The sequence below is a fragment of the Amborella trichopoda genome, chromosome 13 (assembly GCF_054954075.1).
Source record: "Amborella trichopoda isolate Santa Cruz 75 chromosome 13, AtrichopodaSantaCruz75HAP2 v2.0, whole genome shotgun sequence".
NCBI lineage: Eukaryota > Viridiplantae > Streptophyta > Magnoliopsida > Amborellales > Amborellaceae > Amborella > Amborella trichopoda.
The window spans coordinates 52,635,881-52,659,794 of NC_142348.1; the positions used below are offsets into that span (position 1 = coordinate 52,635,881).

At 37.3% G+C, this 23,914-nt stretch overlaps 2 protein-coding genes across 13 annotated transcripts; both read left to right on the forward strand.

Moving 5' to 3' along the window:
• The first annotated feature begins 827 nt into the window (after positions 1-827).
• On the forward strand, positions 828-15,359 carry LOC18445804 (Clathrin adaptor complex small chain family protein). Of its 5 annotated transcripts, none has more exons than XM_088857060.1 (7): positions 828-1,137; positions 2,282-2,329; positions 9,165-9,226; positions 12,616-12,740; positions 13,257-13,327; positions 14,898-14,989; positions 15,092-15,359. In XM_088857060.1, the coding sequence occupies exons 4-7, from the start codon at positions 12,638-12,640 to the stop codon at positions 15,156-15,158; spliced, it is 333 nt and encodes a 110-aa protein (XP_088713186.1). In that variant the 5' UTR covers positions 828-1,137; positions 2,282-2,329; positions 9,165-9,226; positions 12,616-12,637; the 3' UTR covers positions 15,159-15,359. The 5 variants fall into 5 exon arrangements, with proteins under 5 accessions (XP_088713186.1, XP_011627654.1, XP_088713185.1 ...); XM_011629352.3 differs by having other exon boundaries at positions 12,644-12,740; XM_088857059.1 differs by having other exon boundaries at positions 2,287-2,329.
• A 3,248-nt stretch (positions 15,360-18,607) lies between these two features.
• On the forward strand, positions 18,608-23,517 carry LOC18445811 (Maf-like protein). 8 transcript variants are annotated; one of them, XM_020674670.2, is made up of 9 exons: positions 18,608-18,677; positions 18,791-18,865; positions 18,967-19,041; positions 19,509-19,592; positions 22,257-22,326; positions 22,440-22,531; positions 22,730-22,777; positions 22,862-22,942; positions 23,068-23,517. In XM_020674670.2, the coding sequence occupies exons 1-9, from the start codon at positions 18,651-18,653 to the stop codon at positions 23,140-23,142; spliced, it is 627 nt and encodes a 208-aa protein (XP_020530329.1). In that variant the 5' UTR covers positions 18,608-18,650; the 3' UTR covers positions 23,143-23,517. The 8 variants fall into 8 exon arrangements, with proteins under 8 accessions (XP_020530329.1, XP_006855997.1, XP_088713181.1 ...); XM_006855935.4 differs by having other exon boundaries at positions 22,730-22,771; XM_088857055.1 differs by having other exon boundaries at positions 18,974-19,041.
• Positions 23,518-23,914: the final 397 nt, after the last annotated feature.

Below are 23,914 nucleotides of genomic sequence, written 5' to 3' on the forward strand. Positions count from 1 at the left end.
TCTAATTTTATTATAGAAAACTTCCTATTCTATCTTGTAAATCTCTACAATAAAAACAAATGTAACCCTACACCTAAAATCTAAGAATTGTAAAATAAAATCTTCTAAAACAGCCCACTGCGTTGTAAGTGCTTATGGATCTCTACTCGATTTGAACCATTTTTAGAGCTTTAAATTTCAAGAATTAGAGATAAAAATAGTTTTTTGAATTTCAAGAATTAGAGATAAAAATAATTTTCTAAGCCGTTGCAAAGTTTTTATACCAAAATTACATCTTTTAGTATAATCTTAGAGGGAGGCCTTATTTTGATGATTTAAAATTGAGGCCTTGTACAAATCGCACCCTTAAATTAATTTGTGGGTATGATTTTATTTTGTTAGGGATGCAGTACAATCAAAGCAAAGCGCACCTTCAAATAGTATCGGAAAATGTAAATTTTTTTTTTTTTTGGGTGCGGTTTTTATAGAGCCGAGTTGCTAAACAATCAAAGTAACACACACCAAGGCTCTAAACAATCCAAGTGACACGCACCTTCAAATAGTATCAAGAAATGTGAAATTTTTGAGGTGAGCTTTAATTTGATTGTTTAGAGCCTCGGCACTATATAAACCTCTTGCTTTTGGGGGTGCCCGTCGATACAAGGGATTCCTCCTCATGTCCTTTCGAATTCAAGTGATCCTTCTTCATACATAAAAGTTCAAACACTTCAAAACCGTCGGATGTAAAATCTGAGGGTCTTTCGTACAAATGTGCAGAAAACTACCCTTTCCCCCATGGATGTAAAATCCCATATGATATAAAACTCCAGCTTCCATCATTTCTCGTTACAAAATTTGGGGCGCACGCCCGACTCTGGTGTAGCAAACAAAAAATAGCGTAAGACGACGCTCGCTCAGGTCCCATTGTTTTCATTTCCTGCTTCTGCTTTGGTTTTGGTGGGAAGAATGAAGCTGGCCTCTTCATAAACCCTACAAATTCAAGAAGGAAAATCATCAGTCACCGATTGAATTGAGGGAGGGGGAGGAAAAGTTAGTTGTGAGTGAGTGGTCCACCGCCCGCCCACCATGATTGAGGCCGTGTTGGTGATGAATACACAGGGCAAACCTCGCCTTACCAAATTCTACCATCATCATATGGTATGCTTCCCTTCACCAACACATTTATCTTTGTTGCTTCTTTTCTTTGTTTGGCCTATTTTGCAGAAGCCATGCAGGTTGGGGAGCATGAATTTTGTGATACATTCACTGTATTGGATATTGCACACCACAGGATGTCGTAACTGAACCTATATTGTTATTCAACAGAAATTCGTTTTATATCTTGCAAAATGTTGTGTAAGAGATTTGAGAAAGACTGGTATTTGAATTCGGAACAACTCGCAATGGCATGAAATTTGAATGTAAAATTTGAGTTTACCTAACGTCTCCGAGTACCTCGAAGGGCTAGGTATTCTCACCTAATAATAACATTCAAAGCATCATCCTCCAAGAGGCTGGTCACAAAGAAACCCCATATGTCAATCACTATTGGAACTGCTTAGCCTTGGCTTGAGTTAAGCTTTTGTCATATTGATCACCCCCGCAACATATAAGATCAAATGGTTGCAGCTTTGGGTGATGCCTTCAAAGTACATGCCTACCATTTCCTTGGGCGGCATTTTATGAGGTCATTTTCAGCACCCTTGGAAGGGAAGGGATTCAAAGAAATCATGCATAACTCCCGCTCCCTCTCTGTGCTACCAAACAATTATAACAAAAACCAATTGGTTTGTCATTGTTGGGAATGGTGAAACAAGGTTCGTGTGACCATATCCAAATAGTTGGATAAGGCTCGGATGATGATAATGATGATGATGATGAATTGTTTGTCATTGTTCTCTCATTTTTCTTGTAAAGCATATGCATGTTTGAGGAATAACCTTGATGGTTTAATATTTGTCAAATGGCAAGAACTTTGTATTTATAGTGAAGCTGTAGAAAAGCTGTGACCATTGTGAGGTCCGTCTTTCATGGCATCTCAACAAGTTGGAGTCCATGTTTAGTTGTATCTCTTATGTTATTGTTTGTTCATAATATTTGATTCTAGTGACTTTGTTTAGATGGCACAAATTTCACTTGGTTTTGTATGACATTTATGAGTCTCATGCTCATCTATTATGTCACCAAAAAATGTTGTCGAGCAGTGTTGTTCACTATGTATTGTGGTTTTCAAAATCTCCATTTGTTAATACTAATTTTTCTTTTGTTCCAAATTCACTTATTATTTGAATTTTATCTGAAGGTTAGACTGCAGAGAAGCAACAAGAGATGATACGGGAAATATACGGAGGTTAGCTTCTTTTATAATAATTATGTATTTGAATGTTAGCTTGTTAAGTGAGTGTAGTGATTTTTACCATTTGGGAGTTGAGATATTATGTGATTAATATGCATGTGAAAATGATTTTGTTAGCCCAAGTGCTAACGAGGCAGTATTAGCCCAGCGGCTCAAATTCAATCTTGATAGAACCGACCAGCATTGTGTATAGACATTGTTTGAGTTTTCATATTTTTTGATAAATCTTTTTTTGCCTGAAATTTGAGGGCATGTGCGCCTCATCAAGACAAAACAAAAAAAAAAAATATAAAAAAACCAATTTGCAAAATTTACAATGACCAAATGCTCACAACCTTGTCATTGAGAAGGGAAGGGGTATTTTGGTCATTTTTAAATCATTATCTTTTTATTTATTTTTGACAGACTTTCCTTTGAAACTTAGGATTAAATGGATTTACATAAAAAAACATTTAAATTCAAATACTATGCCACCATGCTGGCGATTAGATATGCCTAAATTCATTGTCAGCCGTTGTGCTAATACTGTTCCATTAGCCCTTTGGCTAACAAAAGTTATATATTTATTATTTCTTTACTCTACCCTAAAAATAGTTGAAATGTAAAAATGATTTATTTGGAAAAAATGTTAACTTCTTGTATTGAATGTGAAAGAATTATAAGAAAGATCAGGCAGTCCACGGGATGGGCACTCGTTACAGCTTCCAAAATATGTTTTTCTAACTGACCCTATACAAAACTGGGTGATAAACCCTGTACTATACAGTGTATGGAAAGGACATAGCTGTCCAAAAAATGAAAAGAGGGACAAGAGCTCAAAAAGTTGCCAAAGTGGTGCGCTGGTTGGAGTATCTACTGCCAAAGTGGTGCACTGGTTGGAGTATCTACTCCAGCTTTAGTGAGCTATCAACAAAGTGGTTCGCCTTGCGCCATGTATGTTGATATAAGATATGCATATGCCTGCAAAGGTCTGAAATTTGGTCAAAAAATGTGGTTGAGTCACCAGGGTCACGAGGAATCCCTCTTGGCCCACGGTATGATGTTTTTGGAGTCCCCTTTCACTACCAAACAATGAAACCAGTCCACGCTAACCTTTTTGATCACTTTTAAAAGGGCTATAGCCACTGTGGTAGTGGAATCCATGTTGCCTATGAACCCAAAGTAGGATAGGAGCGTGTTTTCACTGTGATCTCTGAAAAGGCCACAAAAACCCCCTGGACCTGGGTTGTCAAGGAAGCAACCATCGAAATTGAGCTTGATAGAACCAGGTGTTGAGGTTTTGTGGCTATTTAAAAGCCTTATGAGAGCATGTATTGAGAAACATATAGTGAAATGTTGGCTCCAGTGGGAGTGTGGTCCACATTGGACTGTGAGGCATTTCGAATACCTAGATACACCTGAGCTTTGACTGGCTATGGTTCAATATGATATCCAAAAACCTTTAGTCTTGAGCAAATGTGAACACAACAGATAAAGGTTTTCTATGTGGGGTTATCCCTTGATAAGGTCGGAGTTGAGCCTAGGACAGTTGGCTAGGGGACATGGACTTGACCGTTGTGTGTGATAGATGGCCTGAGAGGACAATGACCTAAATCCTCATCATTACCATTGCACGACATGTACACTAGATAGCCGTCCAGGAAGCGCCCCTTTATGGATAAGGGTGTGTGACGTGTACATGTGTAGAAGAGATGACTCCCTGCACTGAACTGTGTTGATGGAGCATACTGCTGAAATGGGGCTGGCTTGTCCTCTGGGAGGGACCTATAATCCATGGTCTAGGATCGTATCTCTTGATTTTATTGGCTGACTTTGATAGTCCAATTATGAACCTCTGCGAGAGGCTGTGGGTCATGGGATCTGTCGGGACTGTTTGAGAATGTGCAGTGAGATACAGTTTCTAAAGAGGATGGAGTCCTCAATATATTTGTTGCAATCCCAACTCTATGGATCCAATTCCCATCAAATTTACTTAGATATATTTAAATATGTTTTAATTAATTTCAGATAATTAAAATGATTTTTTAAACTTCTCTAGGTATTTTATTTTATTGAAAATATTTTTAAATAAGGAAAAATCTATTTTCTGAATTTATTTTAATTAGAGAGTAACATAAATTATTTAGAGACTTTATAAAATTATTTTATTATCTGAAAATATTATTTTAATTATTGGGGGCCCATTGGGGCTCATTGGGCCTACCAATATATGGGGCGTGGGGCCCTCATGGCCCACCCATGGGTCGTGTGTCCCACCTCCTCCAAACTTTCGTATTTTGTATTATGGCAATTAAGCCATGGGTTGTTTTGAGTTTTTAGGAAAGTGTTTTGTGCAGAGATTTTGATTGCTTTCAAAAGGGAGAGTGTAAGAAACTAATTAGAATAAATTTATTACTTTCTCTACACAATATTTGATGGGAATGGAGTTATGAAAACTGAGGGATAATGATTCCACCTTATTCCTTTAATCATGATGGCTGATCTAAGGAATGAATGGATGCGATCTCTTCATCCCACAGGTCTCCAAGATCAAAGGTCAAGATTAAATCTCATAATAATGGTAAAACTCTAACCCTAGAAACCCTAGCTTTGTTCTATATAAACTAGCTATGGAGGCTTCATTCTCCACACACCTCAACTCTCTCTCTCTCTGAGCCTCAAAGTGGTGGCATGCCCCTCTCTAAACTTTTATCTTCTTCTCTCTCTAAAGTTTAGGGTTTATGAAAGAAACCTATCCCTAAGGGGTGGCACGCCCAAGCCACGTAGCCTAGCCCTAGGTCTTGACGTTATGCTCATGTGTTGAGCCTTGGTCAAGGGATATCCCATGTTATGCTCTATGTTGGTTTTGCGTAAGCTTCCCAAGTTGTGAGATGAGATCTTGAACCAAGATGTCGTGTGCCATTGGTGGAGGAGACTCGGTGTGGGGTGTACGAAGTCCTTAAGGGTAACTTGAGGCAAGGTATAATGTATTCTCTAGGTTTATTCTCTTTTTATTCCATTGCATCTTTCATTTACAAGTCTGTATTTTTTGTTTTAATGGCAAGCAAGTGAGAGTTCTTGGCAATTTATTTGACTTATATTGTATTTGGACACTTTGTAAGTGGCTCGGGTAGCAATACAATAAGAACAAAATAGAAAATTTTAATTGGTATTGACTTGTGCGGTCACATAGTCCACCTTTCACTAGGTTTTGGGAGGTGCCAAAGTTAGGATAGAGGAACGTGGGTGGGCACGGTTTCCAAAATGGCTAGCCACTCTTGGAGAGTTATTGGCACCAACGTGTCCAAAATTTTAGTTCGTGGCATTATTGTAGCCTTGATCCTGTCCATTGAGTTTTCTCTACACGAAAATTCTCCGGTTCCTTTCCTTCCAGATCGCCCAAACTATTGTTGCTACTTTCCAAAGAGACCGGCCCTCAGCAGGCGGGGGGATGACTAGAAGCTTTGGAATAATACAATTGTGGGATGGAGCAAGGGGTGAGCCAATGCCATTTGAAGAGGTGGAGGAGATAGGCCCAGATGTGGGAAAGCCCAGATTTGGGAAGCCCATTCACATTGCAAAAATCTGTGCTGATTGGTTTCCTCTGCAGCTTTGCACATGGTGCACCTATTAGGAAGAGGAAAGGCCCTTTTGTTCAACTGGTCGATCCTGAGGCCTCTCAGGAATCACAAGCCAGCAGAAAACTTGGAGTTTAAGGGGCATATCAGGAATCCAAGCACGGGAAGCTACAAACGGGAATGGTTGTAGTGGCACAAGGACCTTGGCATCGTAGAATGAAACCGAGAACTTACCAGATGGTGTGGGCATCCAAATGATATAATCAAACATGCCCTGGGTAGGTATGTAGCTTGTAGGGTGGTAAGGAGGGACAGGAATAAAAGAACTTTATGGTTGAGCAAGGGCCTTCCAAAGTTTGGGCTCCACACCCTTTCTTCTCCCAATAGTTCAAAGAGATCCGCCCCTTTCAACAAAGTTAACACTTTCAAAAAGAAAAATAGTTCAAAGAGATCCTCAACCCAAGTGTCCATATACCTGGTCAGCTGGTAGAGATGGTTGAACCTTTCCCTCATGTTAGAGTTTCCAATCCACAAGTCCGTCCATAGTGCCCCAGTTCACTCTGAACTGAGTATTGAACCGTAAGTGGTCCCAAGAGGATGGTAACGAACACCACACCCCTGATGATCTTCCATTTGGGGGTCCACTTGGAAATCAAGAAAAAGGGTCTATATGGTATTTCAGGCATATAACCTGCTTCAATAGATGATCGTGCTGGGTGGCCTATGTTAAATGGATTCTTCTGTTTGGTTGTTGTACCTGTGTCGTACACACATCGACACAGACAGATTCAAATTTTTTTGGATTCTTCTAGTTGTTTATTGACAATTCTTCTACTTGTTTATTGACAATTAATTACATCATTTCAGAGACTTGATCTTCTTTTTTGTTTTGAGTAGAGGCATGTGATGTTCAAAAATGTCGATGAAATTTTAAAATAATCTAAGGATCAGCCAACTAGTTTTTATGTCAGCAACAGAAGCCAAAGCTCATGGCAACATAGTGAGTGACAAATTGCCACTCACTATGCAACATAGTGAGTGGCAATTTGCCACTCACAATGTTGGACACCAACACACGTACCTGTATCCATGCAACATAGTGAGTGGCAAATTGCCACCAACCCTTACCAAGCAGGGATTTATTGCCTAAAAGGAAACTTCAGATGCCTAGTCCACCCTGTTTCTTAGGTAAGCAGACTTTATCCCATGCTATCCCATGCTAGGAGGTGGAGTTTGTGGTTGTCACTCTCAATCGACCACAGAAAGTTTCACATCTTTCGCTCTAGATGGGCAGCAACTGAAATAGGGATCTGGAAAAGCGACATTTGGTAAATGGGGGACAATGGAGAGTATAGTTGCGGGGATCTTAGTGAAGGGGTGGTGTTCCCGTCTTGGAATCTCTATCCAGCGATCTAGGAGCCGAAGCCCGAGCGGTACTTGCTTCCTTGCACAAGGGGATCTTGATCCGTACCTATTGGGATCTTGGTTCCTAATCTAAAGGGATGTCGATCCTTGACTTCAAAGACCTTGATCCCTATTGATGGGGGATCACGACTCCTCAAAAGATGGGTCGCGTTCTGAATATGACAGGTCAATTTTAAGGCCTGTGTGCATGTGCTTCTTACCCTTGATGGTAACGAGTTCATAGTCCATTAGAAATCTTTTAGTAATACTGATGTTGATGAGTTTATAGTCCATGTACTCATTTCAATTATGTAGCATTGCCCATGAGAAATCTTCTAATAATACTATCTGACTATCAACATTAATTCAAATCAACTATATCAATGTACTTTATTATTTAAAATACTAGTATAAGCTAATAAGTATACAGTCCATGAACTCATTTCAAATATGTAGCATAGTCCATGAGAAATCTTATAATAATAACAACAACATTAATTTAATTCCACTAAACCAGTGTACCTTAATATAAAGAATACTAATTATATGGCTTTGTAATTATTAAGATTTCTTGAATTAATTTTTTGAAATAAAATGTCTTATATATCTTTTTATGGTTCCTACGCAATTGACAATTGCTTTTATTTTATACTATTTAAAAGTGTTTGAAAGTAATGACATTAAATGAAAGTAATGAAAGTAAATGTTTAAAAGTGTTTGAAAAGTAATGACAACAATCAAAGTTGTGTATGTGTATATACACACACACACACACACACACATTTGGGGGTGCTTCCCCTGTGCTCCCATATACATGTAATTCATATATGAGAGATTGCTCCTAGGTCGCTCCCTGAGTAACGCTCCCAAGCGCTCCAAAGGTAGGGAGCTTTAGCCAAGTGCAGATCCCGGGCTCCCACACCCGGACCCGGACCCGGACCCGCTTTCGCTCCCAACAACTATGGTGGAGAGTGTGGCCTTGATGAGAATTAGATGGCCTGCCCTCAAGAGTAACCTATCCCTCCACCCTGCCAACATATGGTCATATTTTTCAAACAATGGGATCCCACAACTGTTGTCTTGGCTTGTCAATGCACAGCGGGAGTCCTAAATACTTGGTTGGTAAGTGATCTACCCCACAGCCAAGGATATCAACCAAGGTTTGTGCTTGGGAATGCTCGATGGCTATGTCTATTAATTTGGATGTGGACCTGTTTATCCTGAGGCTAATGACGAACTCCAAGCACCTTATATACACCCGAAGTGTTTCTATCTGTTGCTGGGAAGCGTCACAGATCGCAAGGTGTTATCTGCATTATCATGGTTGAAATGTTGTGCATGTCCTCTGTGCAAACATGCTGTAAAGTAAATCTAATTTGGGTTTTATGAGCTTTGATGTAGTAACTACTCTCCATCCATACTCCATCCCTCCCCACCCCCCCTCCGCCTCTCTCTCTCTCTCTCTCTCTCTCTCTCTCTCTCTCTCTCCTGCTCTCTATATATAGTCAATTTCATGAAAAACAGTTAAAACCTGACCAATATTTCATGCATGATTTTGTTTGAATGCCATTCTTGGATTGGTACTACTCAACATGTCTGGAGCACTTATGTTGGAAACTGCAACCCATTTTTTCTACTACTGTTATGGCTTGAGTAATGATTTCTCATGAGATGTGTATTAGCTTATACTTGTTGGTTGCTTGAGAACGTGAAATTTTGAACCATCGATTCTTCTTATTATGTGAACTTAACGGTATACGGTTACCTCATTTGCATGTAGCCAGTATGCAGTTTGCATTTTGAGATCTTTTTTTTTTCTCTCCTTATTTTTTGACAACTACGTGTTAAGATATTTTGCTCTTGTTTAGTATTATGCAGCAGAGCGGAGAACGTTAGTAACTTCATCGAGGCTGATGCAATTTTCGGTCCAGTATGTTCTTTTTCACCCTTACAAACCTTTTTATTTTTGGCTATTGTTTATTCATTTTAGGAAACCTTCTAGGCTTGATTGTTTTAATTTTGACAATGATGATAGAGAATTTTTTTCTAGAAATTTATAGGTATCATATTCATGGAAATAATATTTTTCTGGTTTCTTGCTTAAAATTTTAACTAAAAATAATAAAATTATTATTCTTTATTCTTATTTCTCCAATATTTCATTTTGTGATCTAGTATGAGTCATTTTTCATTATTCCATTTGGCTGTTTCTATGTTGATTTTTGTAAATATAAGTTTGCTTCGACTGATCTACCTTTGATGTGGTTATTTCTTGGGGTGAAATACAGCATTACAATGCTATCTAAGAATTTAGTGGTCAACGTGTGAGTCTTTTGCATTATTGTTTACTTTCGACAGTTTACTTTTGGTATTCCTATCATTTGGTGTTTTTGGATTTTCGATGATTCCCCTTATAATCAATGTTCAAAAAGGTGTAGGGGCTATTTATTAAGATAAAAGTTATAAGATAATTATTATTTATTAACTAATATCTATAAGATTTGGTTTTGGATATCAAATATTCACAAAATATCAATTTCATCCAAAGTCTATGACTATTCACAAAATATAATTCCAATCGGTAAATGTTCCATCCACAAATATGTAAAAATATAAAAAAAGTAAAACAAAACTAATAGAATATCAAAACTTCACACATTGTACAAACTAAGAACCAATTATTCATAAAAGAATTTGATATAGGACCAATTTCATTATTCAAACTAGTTCTTAATCAATTAATCACAAAAAAAATCAATCTTTCAACTACAAACATGTAAATGTATCATGAAAGGAAAAAATTAAAAAAAGAAAACTCAAATAATTCAAGACATAATATGTTATAGCAATAACGCGGAAAACCCTTATTCAAATATCTTTATGGCATGATGCTCTAAAAATGTGCAATAAAAATGATGTCGGCCCAAACCTCGTCTATTCGATCTCCAAAAGTCCTCACGATTGGCCACTAGAAGCTTCGAAAACTACCAAGAAACATTTCCTTTGATTTCGGAAGATATCAAAAAAGTCGAAAATTTATCGATTTTTCGATAAATTACGAAATAGAGGTTAATAAGGTGTTTTTTTTTCTCTAGATGGCACAGATTTGGTTTTGGGGGTTTAGAATGTCCCCCAAAACCCTTTTCCCCCCTTTTTAGGGAGGAAGAAATTACTATTTGACCTTAGCCGAGGGCATTTTTCCACCCTTGGCAACTTGCGTCTAGGCTCCCATCGAGGCGGAGCCTAGACAGCCGCCTTGACTGTAGCGCCTAGGCGGCACCTAAACGCAAGCCGCCTGGGTGCCCCGCCTAGGCATTTTAGTCAATTGGGTGGCTGAATTTTCAAACACTGATTATAATCAAGGGATCATTGTGCCCTTTTCTAAAATCTGGTGTTTTTTATATGTTTATGTCATTCATCTATGATGTTGAGTGTGGCCTGATCAATCTAGACTTGGTCTATTATTTGCTCCATTGTCAAAGGTAAAGTTGAGAGTGTCTTTTGTGTTGATGGGGAATTTAACTTGTGCTTCTTCCAGCCATTCGCCTGAACCCTTAATGACATCCATCTGAAATTCTGAATCATTTGTTTGTTATGCTTCCTACCCCATCATCTCTACCCTTGCTATGGACCAAGATATTGGTTTCTTGATGAGCTTGAGCAATTATCTGTCTTTTAAATTGTACCTGGAGCATAGAGCCTATCTAGTACTCCTTCCTCTGTGTGCATACCATTTACAGCCATTCTGCATAAAATGCAAAGCATGACTCACGTTTTGTTCCAGGTCATAAATGGCCATTGCTCTCTCTCTCTCTCTCTCTCTCTCTATATATATATATATATATATATATATATATATATATATATTGATAGTTAACCATTGGAAAAGAGATAAAAGTATATGTCAGGTTGTATTCCAAAAGGGAGTGCAGACAGCAGAGGCTTATGCAATGAGAGAGATGGGGGAGAGAGAAAAGAAGAAAATCAAGAGAATTGCTTGATAAGCCTTGGGTCTTCACAGTAGCAACATCCTTAGTGAGCATATCCTTCATTGCACAAGAGTAAAAATATAAATGTATTGTGAAACCTAACTGACATTGAAATGGCCGACGAGAGCATTGGATCATTAATAAAATTGGAAGACTTGCCAAACATAGGAGAGGATATCAGTTGATAGGTTCAAGTTTCAGCTAATTTGAAAGGATTTGATCCATTGATACTCATTATGTGTCGGGCAACGCATCCTTTTAAGTTCCTACTGTTTAATTTCTAATCTGATATAAAACCTGTTTTTTGCTACATTCATGTGAAATGTGTTTTGGGAGCACCATGTGTGCACACAATGTTATGTTGGAAGTTACAGAGGCAGCATATCCATCATGCACTTGGAAAATGAATGGAGATTAGGTACCATACAGATATGGTTCTGCTTCTGCCCACTGTTCGTCATGTTCCTACTGTGATTCATCTCAACCCTCGCTTTTACAAATTGATTGTGGATGCTTTTAGTACCGGTGCACAAACTGTGTTTGCGCTGAATCTTCCTTTGTACAAGTTTTCTTGTTTCACAGTCTTGGCTTTAACGGTGGAAGTCAAGATTTTTTGTGGGAGGTGATTATGAAGTTTCTTAGTCATAGAAACTAGCTGATCTATGTAGAAAATCAGTTACCTCATCTTTTTGAAGATGTTAACCTTTGCATTAATATAAGTGTAATATTACAAAAATGTGTTCCCCTTGGCCCGGGAGTTATGTACTGAAACATCTTTGGGTAGCAAAACATCTCATATGTTTTTACATCCTCTAATATTATTTTTTCCTCATATGTTTTTACATCCTCTACTATTATTTCTTCTTACTCGTTCTCATACTGACTTCGAAGTTCTGAAGATAAAAGTGGTAATTGACTGTTACTGGTTGATAAGTTGCTAAATATGGTAGAATGAACCTTCTTGTATCACCTGTAAATTTTTAGATATCCCCCGAGTTGGATTTTCCTGCAGGGCTGCTGCTCTTTTGTGGTGGCGATTCTTATTCAATTTTGCTGTTTCGGTTGCTCCTGCTCCTGTTTCAGCTCTGGTTCATGCTATGATTACTGTTTTTAATTCTAGATATTGATTTGGTGTGTATCACTGGGATATTAAAAGGATATTCTATCTCTTCTGTTACTGTTCATGGGAAATAACTGTGTCAACAGCACAATCTTAGAAGAATCTTTGCGGTCGTATGACTTTGCTCTCTTTGCAACTATATGAGATACTTGCATGTGTAGTTTTTTTTTTTTTTGGTGCCTATACAGTTCCACTTCTAACGACCAGCAGCTTTTTATTACTGTCCATTTAAATGCAGAATACCAGACTGGTGTACAAGCATTATGCAACTCTGTATTTTGTTTTTGTCTTCGACACTACCGAAAATGAGCTCGCCATGCTAGATCTTATACAAGGTGACTTCAGAACTATTTTTAATCTTGCAACAGTGTCTGTGTCCATGTCATTCTTCTCAAAAAAAGAAAGAAAAGAAAAAAAAACTATCATCAGAATGTTTAACTGGTTGGCTTTTTTAGCATGCCCATTTGTTTAAATCAAATTGTACTTGGATTTATTAAAAGAATGACACTTTGATAAATACTAAAAAGAGTGGTGGTTTTGTGTAGATTATAGTGGAGGATTTTCTTAAATAGAATCCACTCGTTTGTCCATGGCGACGTTCCATACAATTCAGTAGCATGCCATTAATGATTGCTGTGCTGCTTTGAAACTGATATCTTCAATAAGATTAGCGCTTAGCATGGAATTATGTTTCATGGTGGCTTAGTTGTCACATGGATAGTTAATGACGATGCAACAATTTTTTTAATAAAAGCATGATTTTTTGCTTCTTATAGTTTCTACATTTGACATCTCAACTTTTTTGTTCCCGGTTACTATCGATGTTAATCTAATCGAATGTTTCATTGCAGTATTTGTGGAGACACTGGACAAATGTTTCAAAAATGTCTGCGAGCTTGACGTAGTGTTCAATTTTGGCAAGGTATTTACTATCATGTTCAAAATATTTCTGATTGGCCTTTTATTGTGGCTGATCTGACAATTGTCATTCAAAGATTTTCTTTCTAATGTCTGCATTTTTGTAAGCTTTGTTTGGGGCGTTGTTAATTCTATGGAAATTATGGGGTTTAAATTTCAAGTGAACTCAACTAATTTACTTGCTGTTGAGGCACGGGCATGGCCCGTAGTTTCTTTCTAAAATCTCTGCTTATTATACCTCATGGTAAGGGCTCAGGGAAAAGTACAGTTCATAGAGCAAATTAAGGCGTGTTTGCATGAGAAATTGCCAGCCCAGGATGTGTGCCTGTTAACATGTATTCTTGGGTTCTGCATATCTCCTCAGAATGTGGAATGATATGTAGCAGCTGTCTCTCAAAACGTCAAGAAAAGAAAACATTGGGACCCAATTTTACAGTCTCGAGTGTTAGACTTACTAACACAGTCTGGAATTATGCCAATATGCACGGTCATTCAAACACGCCCTTGTGTGGGGTGCGGCTTTGGCATTGTGGCTTCTATTTTTTCTGGAAGTTCTTCTTTCTGTCCTGGGGATAAGGGGTTTTGTGGCCTTCTTTTCCTGTGATAGATTTTAAGAAGTAGTGTTTTCTGTCATCTGGTGATCATTTGGAGAATTTTGGAAGAAAATGAATGCTGAGATCTTCAAATTTTGAGGGGTTCTATCTTTAAAATGGTGATAACGTTATCTAGGGTCTGGTGATGCTGTTAGCCTAAAATGGCCTAGTCATGTTGACAACGGGTGCGTCGGGTTCTCCTCTAGCAGGTTCATGGTTTTCAAGTTCGCTTAGCGGGCCCTTTAAAGCTGTCTTTGGAACCCCATGACTCCAAATTCCATTCCTTCGCTACTTAATTTGCTCTGAGAGTTGCTTTTGGGTATTTTATCTTGCTAGATTTATGTTTATACTATTGAAAGAAATATTTTGAGGGATAGGTAAGCAGAAGAATATCAGAAATGGCCACAGTTGGACACCTCTATTAATTGAAATTAACTGATATTACATTTGAATTTTACTTGGCATTTTGCAGAATTGTATTGAATTTCAGCTTTTAAGCTTGGTGTGATATCTAATATTAGTTCTCATCCATTGAAACTAAAAAATATAGGCCAATCTGCTGAGTGTCTGTTTACGCTTTTTATATTCAAGGAGAAATGTATTATGAAGTTCTAAAATTACAGCAGATCATGGGAAAAAATCACTAGATTTTCTGAAACTTGAAAACACCGAGTCTTGGTTGCTTTTGGTAGGTATCACCTTAGTGTTATATGGGCTATTTACATGGGCTATATAATGGGAGGTTGGGGAGCATTGTCATTCTTTATACTTTCTAGGTATCTAATTTATTGCATATTTCTCTTTATTTGCCACGTTTTGTGTAACTTGACATTATACATCTCAACACTTTTTTCTTTCACTGCATATTACATCTATTCACTCAATGAGCATGGTGCTCACAAAAAGGAAAATAAACTGGCTTTCAGCTGCTTGTCTTATTTGATCCTTTGTCAGTATCGAAAGTTATATTGGTGAATGCAGATACATACAATTTTGGATGAGATTATATTTGGAGGTCAAGTTTTGGAGACCAATTGTATAGAAGTAATGAAATCAGTGGACGAGATTATGAAGTAAGAATCTCTCTCTCTCTCATGTGCGCTCGTGTGGATGCCCACTGTTTGTGGATTATAACGAGGGCTGCAAATAGATAGCTTACATACCTATTCTTGCAGATTGGAAAGATCTTCCAACACAATTCTACTTGCACCTATAGTGACTTCAGGCAGGAACAGCAGATAGCAATTCATTGCTGAAAGGAAAGCTTACTCTTGGATACCGTTTGCCATCTTGTTCTTCTACTTTGGGAGTCAACACCCCATTAAATATGTTTCTCAGATAGATTTATCTGCAAATGATCCTGTTTTGTCACATTAATGGGGTTGTTGTCGTTTTGAACTACATGGAAAAATCAAGGATCTTTTGGTGCATCAACTGCAAAAACTGATGGAAATAGAAACCTTTTCACCTGGAATATGCCCTGAAATGATCAGGCAGGAGGTCTCTTATATTTGATTATGTACGAGTCCCCTTCTCTACCCTTGTATGGAACTGAGTAGCGGGGTGGATAATTGCCATCCCACTGCCCATCACACCAGTTTAGAGGGAACTCCTGCATTACGAACGTGAGATACCTCCTGCACAATCATTTCCGTTGAAGTAATCGAATGGTAGCCTTCTTTAGGCTTCATCAAGAAAATTGTTTGAGGGGAGTGAGCATCGCAAGATTGCTCAACTTTATTATGGTGTTCACCAACAATGAAGGTTTTTTTGGCTCAAACCTGTGCTTTTGGGTTCAGACTTGGAGTCTTAACACAGTTTTATCTCTATTTATAATCCTGGTAATTACTCCAATAATTACGGTAAAAAATCAATTTATAGTGATGTTTCAAGGATTCCCGTTATTATCACCATGAAAACATTGCTGATGATAAAATGCATAGAATTTGGTATTTGAAAGGAAACTTGCCACTCACATAAAAGTAACCCTAAAATCGAGTAAGGCTTAGATAGAGCAGTTCGGATTTGATAAAGTTAAGTAAAGCTCATGTGATACTGATCTTTGATATTTTAATTTTGATACGCATTTCAAACAATTTGGAACTGTATAGTTTGCAAAATCTTGAACACATTTATATGGAAATGTGGAAATGCTTATGATGAGACCATTTGTTTTTGATACATGAACGTATCAATCATTGTCAACAATTGGATGTAAAATTGGATGGTGGTAATGTGTCACAGATTGAGTATAAAGTTGAAAGCAAATTTTCTCGAAAGCTGTGATACATTTTAATATGTTAAATTTCACACTTTTGATAAAAGTTGTGACCTTGTCCAAAACTGAATGGTCCAATGGTAAGTGTGTAGTTTGAGTCCATATTTAATAATCATAATACACATTTATTATTATCCTATATTAATTTAATAATTAAAAATCTTGCCTGTTATCCAATAAATCCCCAATAAAGAAGAATAAACTAAGCTAGCTTCAGAGAAGAAGAGGAAGCAGTCAGTGTACGTGGGAAAATGTAAGATAAGGTTTTGATGTCTCTAGGGAACCCTTTTTTTTTTTTTTTCGAATGATTCAGGGAGAATATAGGCCCTTAAACCATTTTTTAGATGGTTAGATTTTCGAAGCTATTAGTGGGACTGGAGAGCACAATGTGCAACATGGCATGAGGGGTGCAACCACCACGACCCCATCTCTTTTCCCAAACCATCATTAAACATCATTCCGATGAACTAGGGACTGTCTTTGAATATTAATGTATTAACGGTGTCATGATTTAAAATTTTAAATCGCCAAAAAATAATAGTCAAAAAAAGAAATTGCTTCCACTAAAATTCTAATGGCATTAATTTTTGCCTTCATTTATGGTCTCAATAACCATACATCTAAGCAGTCAGGCATTGATTTTGCCTCTATTTATGGTCTTAATAACCATATATCTCAGCAGGTTAGTACATGGGTGCTTAGCATTTTTGCCTTTATTTATGGTATGAACAACTATACATCTCAACAGGTTAGTACAAGGGTACTTAGCACATTATCCATTATGTAACCTTATCAAATGGTTTGGCAATATTCTAGATGACTAAATTTACTACATTTGCAAAACAAATTAACAATTTTAAAATTCAGATGAAAAATGGCAAGATGCTCTTAATAATGAAAAATGGTGGAAACTCAGTTATTGAATAATTAATTTTGGAACTTCTTGCCTTTGGGCCGAAAGTGGCCCTTTTGGTATTCTAGAAAAGTCAAGGCCCAAATACCCATGATTTTGCAGAGCAAAAAGATATCGATCTATACATGAAAAAAAATATATAGGGCTGCAACGTTATAGTATAATGTAAGTAACTCTAGAAAAATGTGGTCAGGAGAACTCTCCAATTTATCATCTCTATGAGCGAAGAAAGAAGCATTTCAAGTTTTTAAAATAATATATCTTCTAATCAAATTATCTAATTTTTAAAATATTTATAGAATTGCTCAATTTATTGTTTTTTTTAAAATTGAGTTTTATAACTATGAAGAAGGGACAGTTTTATGAGTAAAAAAGGACTCATTGACCCATAGTTTTCTATGAGTTACTGGCTAGGCCATTGACCCATGGACCTCCATTTTAACGATGGACGTTGTGTAAAGAATACTGGACCAAGAAGTGAAAGTTTTATACGAGTCACTGGATGCAAGAGTCCATTGACCCATGAACCTCGAGGTGGTGTAAAGAATACTGGACCAAGATATGAGATACGAGACGTTGACAAAAAATTCTTTAAAAAGTACATATTTTTAAGAGAAAATTATGCAAATATATGTTCTAGTATCCGTTAATACTACAATATCGAATATTTTATATTATTACTCATGTGTCTGTTTTTTGGATTTTATAATAACTTTTTTAAAAAAAAAAAATAAAACTACTAATTTTCGTCTTTCTAAAAACCGAAATGACGTTCAATTTCTATTTTGAAAAACTAAAATATATAATATCCCTTTTTTTTTTTTAATGAAGGAGAAAACTTTAAAATTTATGTTTTCCAAAAACTTTAATTTTTTGAAAAATTCAATGCCTGCTTTCTTTCCCCTTCTATGCATATTGACAACAGAAATCCACACTAATTGCATATAAAACCTCCCCATTTTCATTCTCCTCACATTTGTAGTTTGTGGAACCTTCAAATCGAAGAAAGCATGGCATTCTTCATCGTTACATTCCCTACTATATCTCTCTTCTGTGATGGCCTGTGATCGATGCGTCCATCGATCAAAGGTTGCCTGCAATTCCTCCCCCTCTGCAATTCCAGGTACAATTTCACGATTCAATTGTTTATCTTCCTTTAATCGTCATTTTGTGTAGGTTTTTTTATGGGTTTTCTTGTGTTATTGATTGGAGATTTGGGTTTTTGAAAAAACAAAAAAAGAAGTAGTTTCGTTTTTTTTTTTTTTTTTTAAGTTATAAAGTCCAAAAAATAAACAAGTAATAACGGATACTCAAATAGATATTTACGCAATTTTTTTATTTTTAATTTAAAAAGTTTTAGTTTTTTCCATATTCATAATCAATTTAGCCTAGATCATAAATCCCTAAAAAAATTTGGATCAAGAGCTGGATTCTAGTGAGGGGTCGCATATGTACATATGAGTTGGACCCCTTCCTGACATAAAAAGGGCGCCGTGTAGAGGTTGGGTAGAGGAGGAAGAAGCAAAAAACTATCAGAGTGAAAATGCAGCCACTCAACTCTGCCTTCAAGGTTAGCACTTCTGTCTCTCTGTCTAAAGCATGGCATGTCATGAATTTATTTGTATAGCAGTTGGTTAATGGTAGATTGGTTGCTTTGGCATGATATGATGTGTAACAAACCAGCAGATTATCCTGGGTTCATCATCAATAGCTCGGCGAAACATTCTATCTGAAATGGGTTATGCCTTCACAGTCATGGTTCGCAGCTCCTCCCTCCCTCACTCCCTTTTATTTGATTCTCTTTATTCATCAATTCCCCAGTTGTGTGACAATTTAATCTTTCATTAAATACTTGTTAGAGTGCAGATATAGATGAGAAAAGCATTCGCATCGAGAATCCCGAGGACTTGGTCATGGCACTGGCTGAGGCAAAGGTTAGCTAGCTTTATTTATTTATTATGACTTCTGAACATGGCCTGAACATGCAATATCATTCATCTATTTTTGAATTTATCGGTCTAAAGGGTGGTTATTGATGCCTTGTAGTGGGTACCAGTTGAATATATTATCGTCTTGTTTTCCTCCTCAGTTTGTGGTTTCTGCCTTCCGGATATTACTTCTTTTACTTAGTCTCTTTCATTCGGTCAAAACCTAAGTTCTCGTGTTTCTTCTTTATAAGTGAACATGTGCAGCTTCATTTTACAAATGATAACAGTTGCATTCCTTAAAGATCAAAACAATTTAGATGGTACATATATGTCTACTTTCTAATCCTTTATACAAATGCAGATGGTAAATATATGTCAATTTTCTTCTTCACGTGTATCTGTAAACAATTTAGGTTTTGGTTATGGTCATGAATGTTGGGTTTCTCACCAATTTAATCTTGATTTCTTCATAGGCAGATGCCATAATATCCAGGCTTGACTTGAGTGTCTACAAGGAACCAAGTGCTGAACCAACGCTGTTAATAACTGCTGACCAGGTAAAGTCCTGACGTTTTTCATGTTGTTTTTTTTTTTTTACCATTAAATGAATAATGGATCTTCTTTCATGAAAATTTTGTTATTTTAAGGCACCAGGCACCTTTAATATCCAGCCTTGTAGGGCTCATGAACTTTTGAGATTATGTGGGCAGGCAAACTACTCTGGTGATTTATTTCATTGGAGGTGACTACATTGGATTATGAATCCTCAGAGGGATTCCACATGCTATAGGTGTTTCTGACAAGTCTTGGAGATGTTTCCTTAACCTGGGAAATGAAATTTTTGGACACATGTGCAAAGATTGTCAAGATGATTAAGTGTAGTCTAATTTTTATTTCCAGTTCTCCCACTGGAATTTCGTTAATTTCATCTCGCTATTGAGAAGAAATTTTCGATTTCAATTATAAGTAAATTTGCAGGAATCAGTTTGGTATTTTACTAATAGCTCCATATTGCACCTTTAAAGTATGTCTCCTCTCTGCCCCCTGTGTTGTTGTGCTTGTATCGTGACTTTAGCTTCAATTAGTCCTGCCTCAGGTCCATAGGTATGAGGTAAAGGTGAAAAAGGGAGAAAACAAGGGCAAACCTTAAGGATAGGGAGAAATGTAGTATTCCATTAGATAGCTCAAAGCCCTCTCAAGTGGGTTATACACAATATAATATGTAATAAACCACCAATATGAGCTTTGGTTATTTATGCAAATTAAATAAATACCTTTTACGCACAGATACTGGGAAATATATATATATTTTTTTGAAGTATACTGGGAAATAAATGCCATATCTGTTTCTGAGACTTTAGAAATGTTTGTAGAAATACCAAGAAATAATGTCATAGCTGTATCTACCAGTCTTGAGAAAGATGTCAGGCTCTATTTCACTTGAACTGGTGGAGGCTTATCACCCAAGAGACCAAAGTTTCTCAAATCCTTCTACATTCTACTGATGGTATACCTTTAGAGATGACTAAAGGACATGTGGCGTGCAACATCTTGCCTTGTCAGGGTCCCATCAGAAGCCCATTGGCAACCTCCTGAAATCGGGATAAGCCTACTCCTGTTGAATGGCCAAAACATAATTAAATCAGCTATGGTGTCTTCAATCCTCTGACATATTATGCAATCATGTACCCTGGAATTGGAACCCACGGTGCTGAAGGTAATTATTACCCACGGGGTGTTTTCAATCACCGCCAGTTAGCCTAAAATCCATGTTAAAGGGGGAAAATGATACTTTGAATGTTGAACTTCTCTCATTGGCAAGACCCAGACTAGGAGTAGATATCAACATAACCAATCAAAATACTGTGTGCATGTGACCTATTCGAGTTGAGACAAATACAGAGTTGAGAATGCTTAAGAGAAAACTGATTTACAGACTCTAGATCCCTTGAAAAGGCAATCCAAACAATCCCTCCCTCCTTCGAACTCAAAACGATCCTAGGCTAGGAGTCTAAGATAGTGGGCTCACTGCAAATCCATCACCTGGGCCCCCTCTCATAGGTAAGCTCTTTGGAATTCTCTCCTTGTCCCTCATGAGGGGTGGGTTGTCTCCTTAATAAGTAGGCTTCCCCTAGTTATGTTCTGTGTTATTTACGATCAACCTAATGAGGGAATTTCCATTCTCAGCACGATCATTATCTTATGAGTTCCCCATGTCAAGAAGCTCAAGGAATGACCATTGCATCTTCAGGAGGAAGATTTGGAAAGTAACTGCCTTGTTGTCCAATCATAAGCCCATTTTCTTGATAAATTTGAGATGAGAATGTGAATATATAATTGGTTCTCGAATTATATCCTCATGTTCTCATCTCAAATTTCTTCTCGCACCTCAACCTAGAACATTCATTTCTGTTATCTTATTAAAATTGTTTGTGTACCAATTTTTGGAAATGATACAATGTTTTGCTTGCCGTCATGCCTTTCTTCAGCCATGGAATTTTTTCTCACTCTCTTATACAAAATAGCCTGGCTGTCGTTACAAGATATTGCTCCCTCTGAGTGGGAAAAAGCTGCCCACAAGATATCACAGCCTCAACCAAAGGATTGCCATTTAGGAAAACTCTCACACGTGTAATGTTACCTTTGCAATGGTGGTTTAAGGCCTTGGCTTGGTGGTTTTGGCATTTGCAGACTGCAGTACAATATCCCAAGGTCAAATCCCACTGCTAACCTACCCAAAGGGAAAAGCTTTTCCCTTGAAGTAAAAGCTAATGCTAAACAATGATCCTAGCATCAGTAGTGGTGCTTCTACTAACTACAAACCTGAAATTGGGAAAGGCAGGTGTTGCCGCTTGGTTCTACCACACTTGTCACTTGTCGTAACACAAGAATGGATTACTCATAAAACCAAGAAAATTTAATCCAACTAGCATTGGCAAACATAAACCTCTACCTGAGTGAACTCCCTAGTGTGAAAGCTACATTGCTTATCTATTTATCAGGCCTTCTTGTGCTTTTTGCCTACTGACTTATTTGCAACTGTTTCTGTTCTCCTCATTTGTTTGTTACAGCTCATATATGAATGACAACTAGTTTCGTAAGAAAGAAAAGATGAGTATAGCTATGTTCCTTATTATCCATCTGTTTGCTAAAGATAGGGTTCAATCACTTGTTCATTATGATTGGAGCCCTTTAGGTAACTCAATTTTAAAATATTGAAGGTGGTCGTCCATGAAGGAGTAATTAGGGAGAAGCCTTTGAGTAAGGAGGAAGCTCGAGCGTTCATTAAAGGTATTTATATCTCTCTCTCTCTCTTTCACACACACATACCCACACATATTACGTGAGGTTTTATGGGATATGCATATTTTTGTGCATAAAAATGTTAGTGGTATTGGTCACAGGCTATTCCAAGGGGCATGCAGCAACTATAGGCTCTGTACTTGTTACTAACCTAAAAACTGGTATCCGAAAGGGAGAGGTGGACAAAGCTGAGGTAACTATTTTCCTTGGGGAAGACCCAAAATACAGGTGTTAAGTGCTCCATAGCACTAGGCCGTGGCATTGGGTCCCTGATATTGTATTTAGGATTTGCCTTCTTAAACCGGCATATATAATGGTACACTTGTTTCCATTTCTCACAATCAACAGTTCTGCTGCAAACCCAATTTTTTATTTTTTATTTCTTTTGCAGATTTATTTTCATGATATACCAGATGAGATAATTGAGAGCCTGGTAAATGTGAAGCCTCATCATTACCTCTTTCTTCTCCTGTCAGGCTTATGTCTACTTCCCTTAATTAACAATGGGGTGTTTGTTGAATAGATTGAGGAGGGAAAGGTACTCAATGTTGCTGGTGGTTTAATCGTGGAACATCCGTTGACCTCACCCTTGGTGGAAGCAATGGTCGGTCATCCCATCGCACGTCTTAATGATTTCCATCTTCTCACTACATTAACTGACATGGATGGTTTGTCGTTGTTGCTGTGTTTTCTTTTTTTATTTCTTGTTTTTGGGTCCCTTTTTTGCAGGTAGGAACGACAGACAGTGTTATGGGGCTTCCAAAGGTTCTCACTCAGACCCTGATTCGGGAAGCATTGCTTTAGCTCTCTCATTTACTAAAGCAGGGGCTTGATTGGGTTAGATCTAGCCATCCCCATGATGAAACTAATTCTATTATTGCATTATGGAAGTTTAACTCAGACCCTGATTCAGGAAGCATTACTTCAGCTCTCTCATGGACTAAAGCAGGAGCTTGATTAGGTTAGATCCAGTCATCCCCATGATGAAACTAATTCTATTATTCCATTTGGAAGCTTAATTTTTAGAAAAGGACTCTCTGGAAGAATCATTTACCAATTTATTTGTTTCTTGGGTCTGTCATAAATGTTTCTATGTTCGATGGTGTACTTGGCACTGTGATAATATGAATATCTCAATCTAGCAAAATTGGTTCTAATGAAAATAAAGGAGTTTGAAAATAGCTTCCAGACTTGACAACCATTATGGGGAATGTTAAAGAAAAAAAAGTCTGACAAAACTTACTTACCGGCACATGAAAATTGGTCCCCACTTCATTCAGAAAAAATAAAGATCCCCATTTTCTGCATACGGTGTGGCTGTGGTTTAATTGCCTATTCTTTACAAATTTGTAGCATTAATGACTTTATTAGTTAGTGCAAATTATTCTTAATATGTCGGCATTTTGCTTCATTTTTTATGTTTAGAATGAATCATTCTGCTTAAGGCTAAAGGGCATTTGTTACTGGTTAGTATACATCGCTTACATGGGGCATTCGAGCATTGCTTAAGACAATTAATATTGGTAACAACATTGTCTTTTACTGATAGACTTCGTTGTATCATTGACTAGTTAGA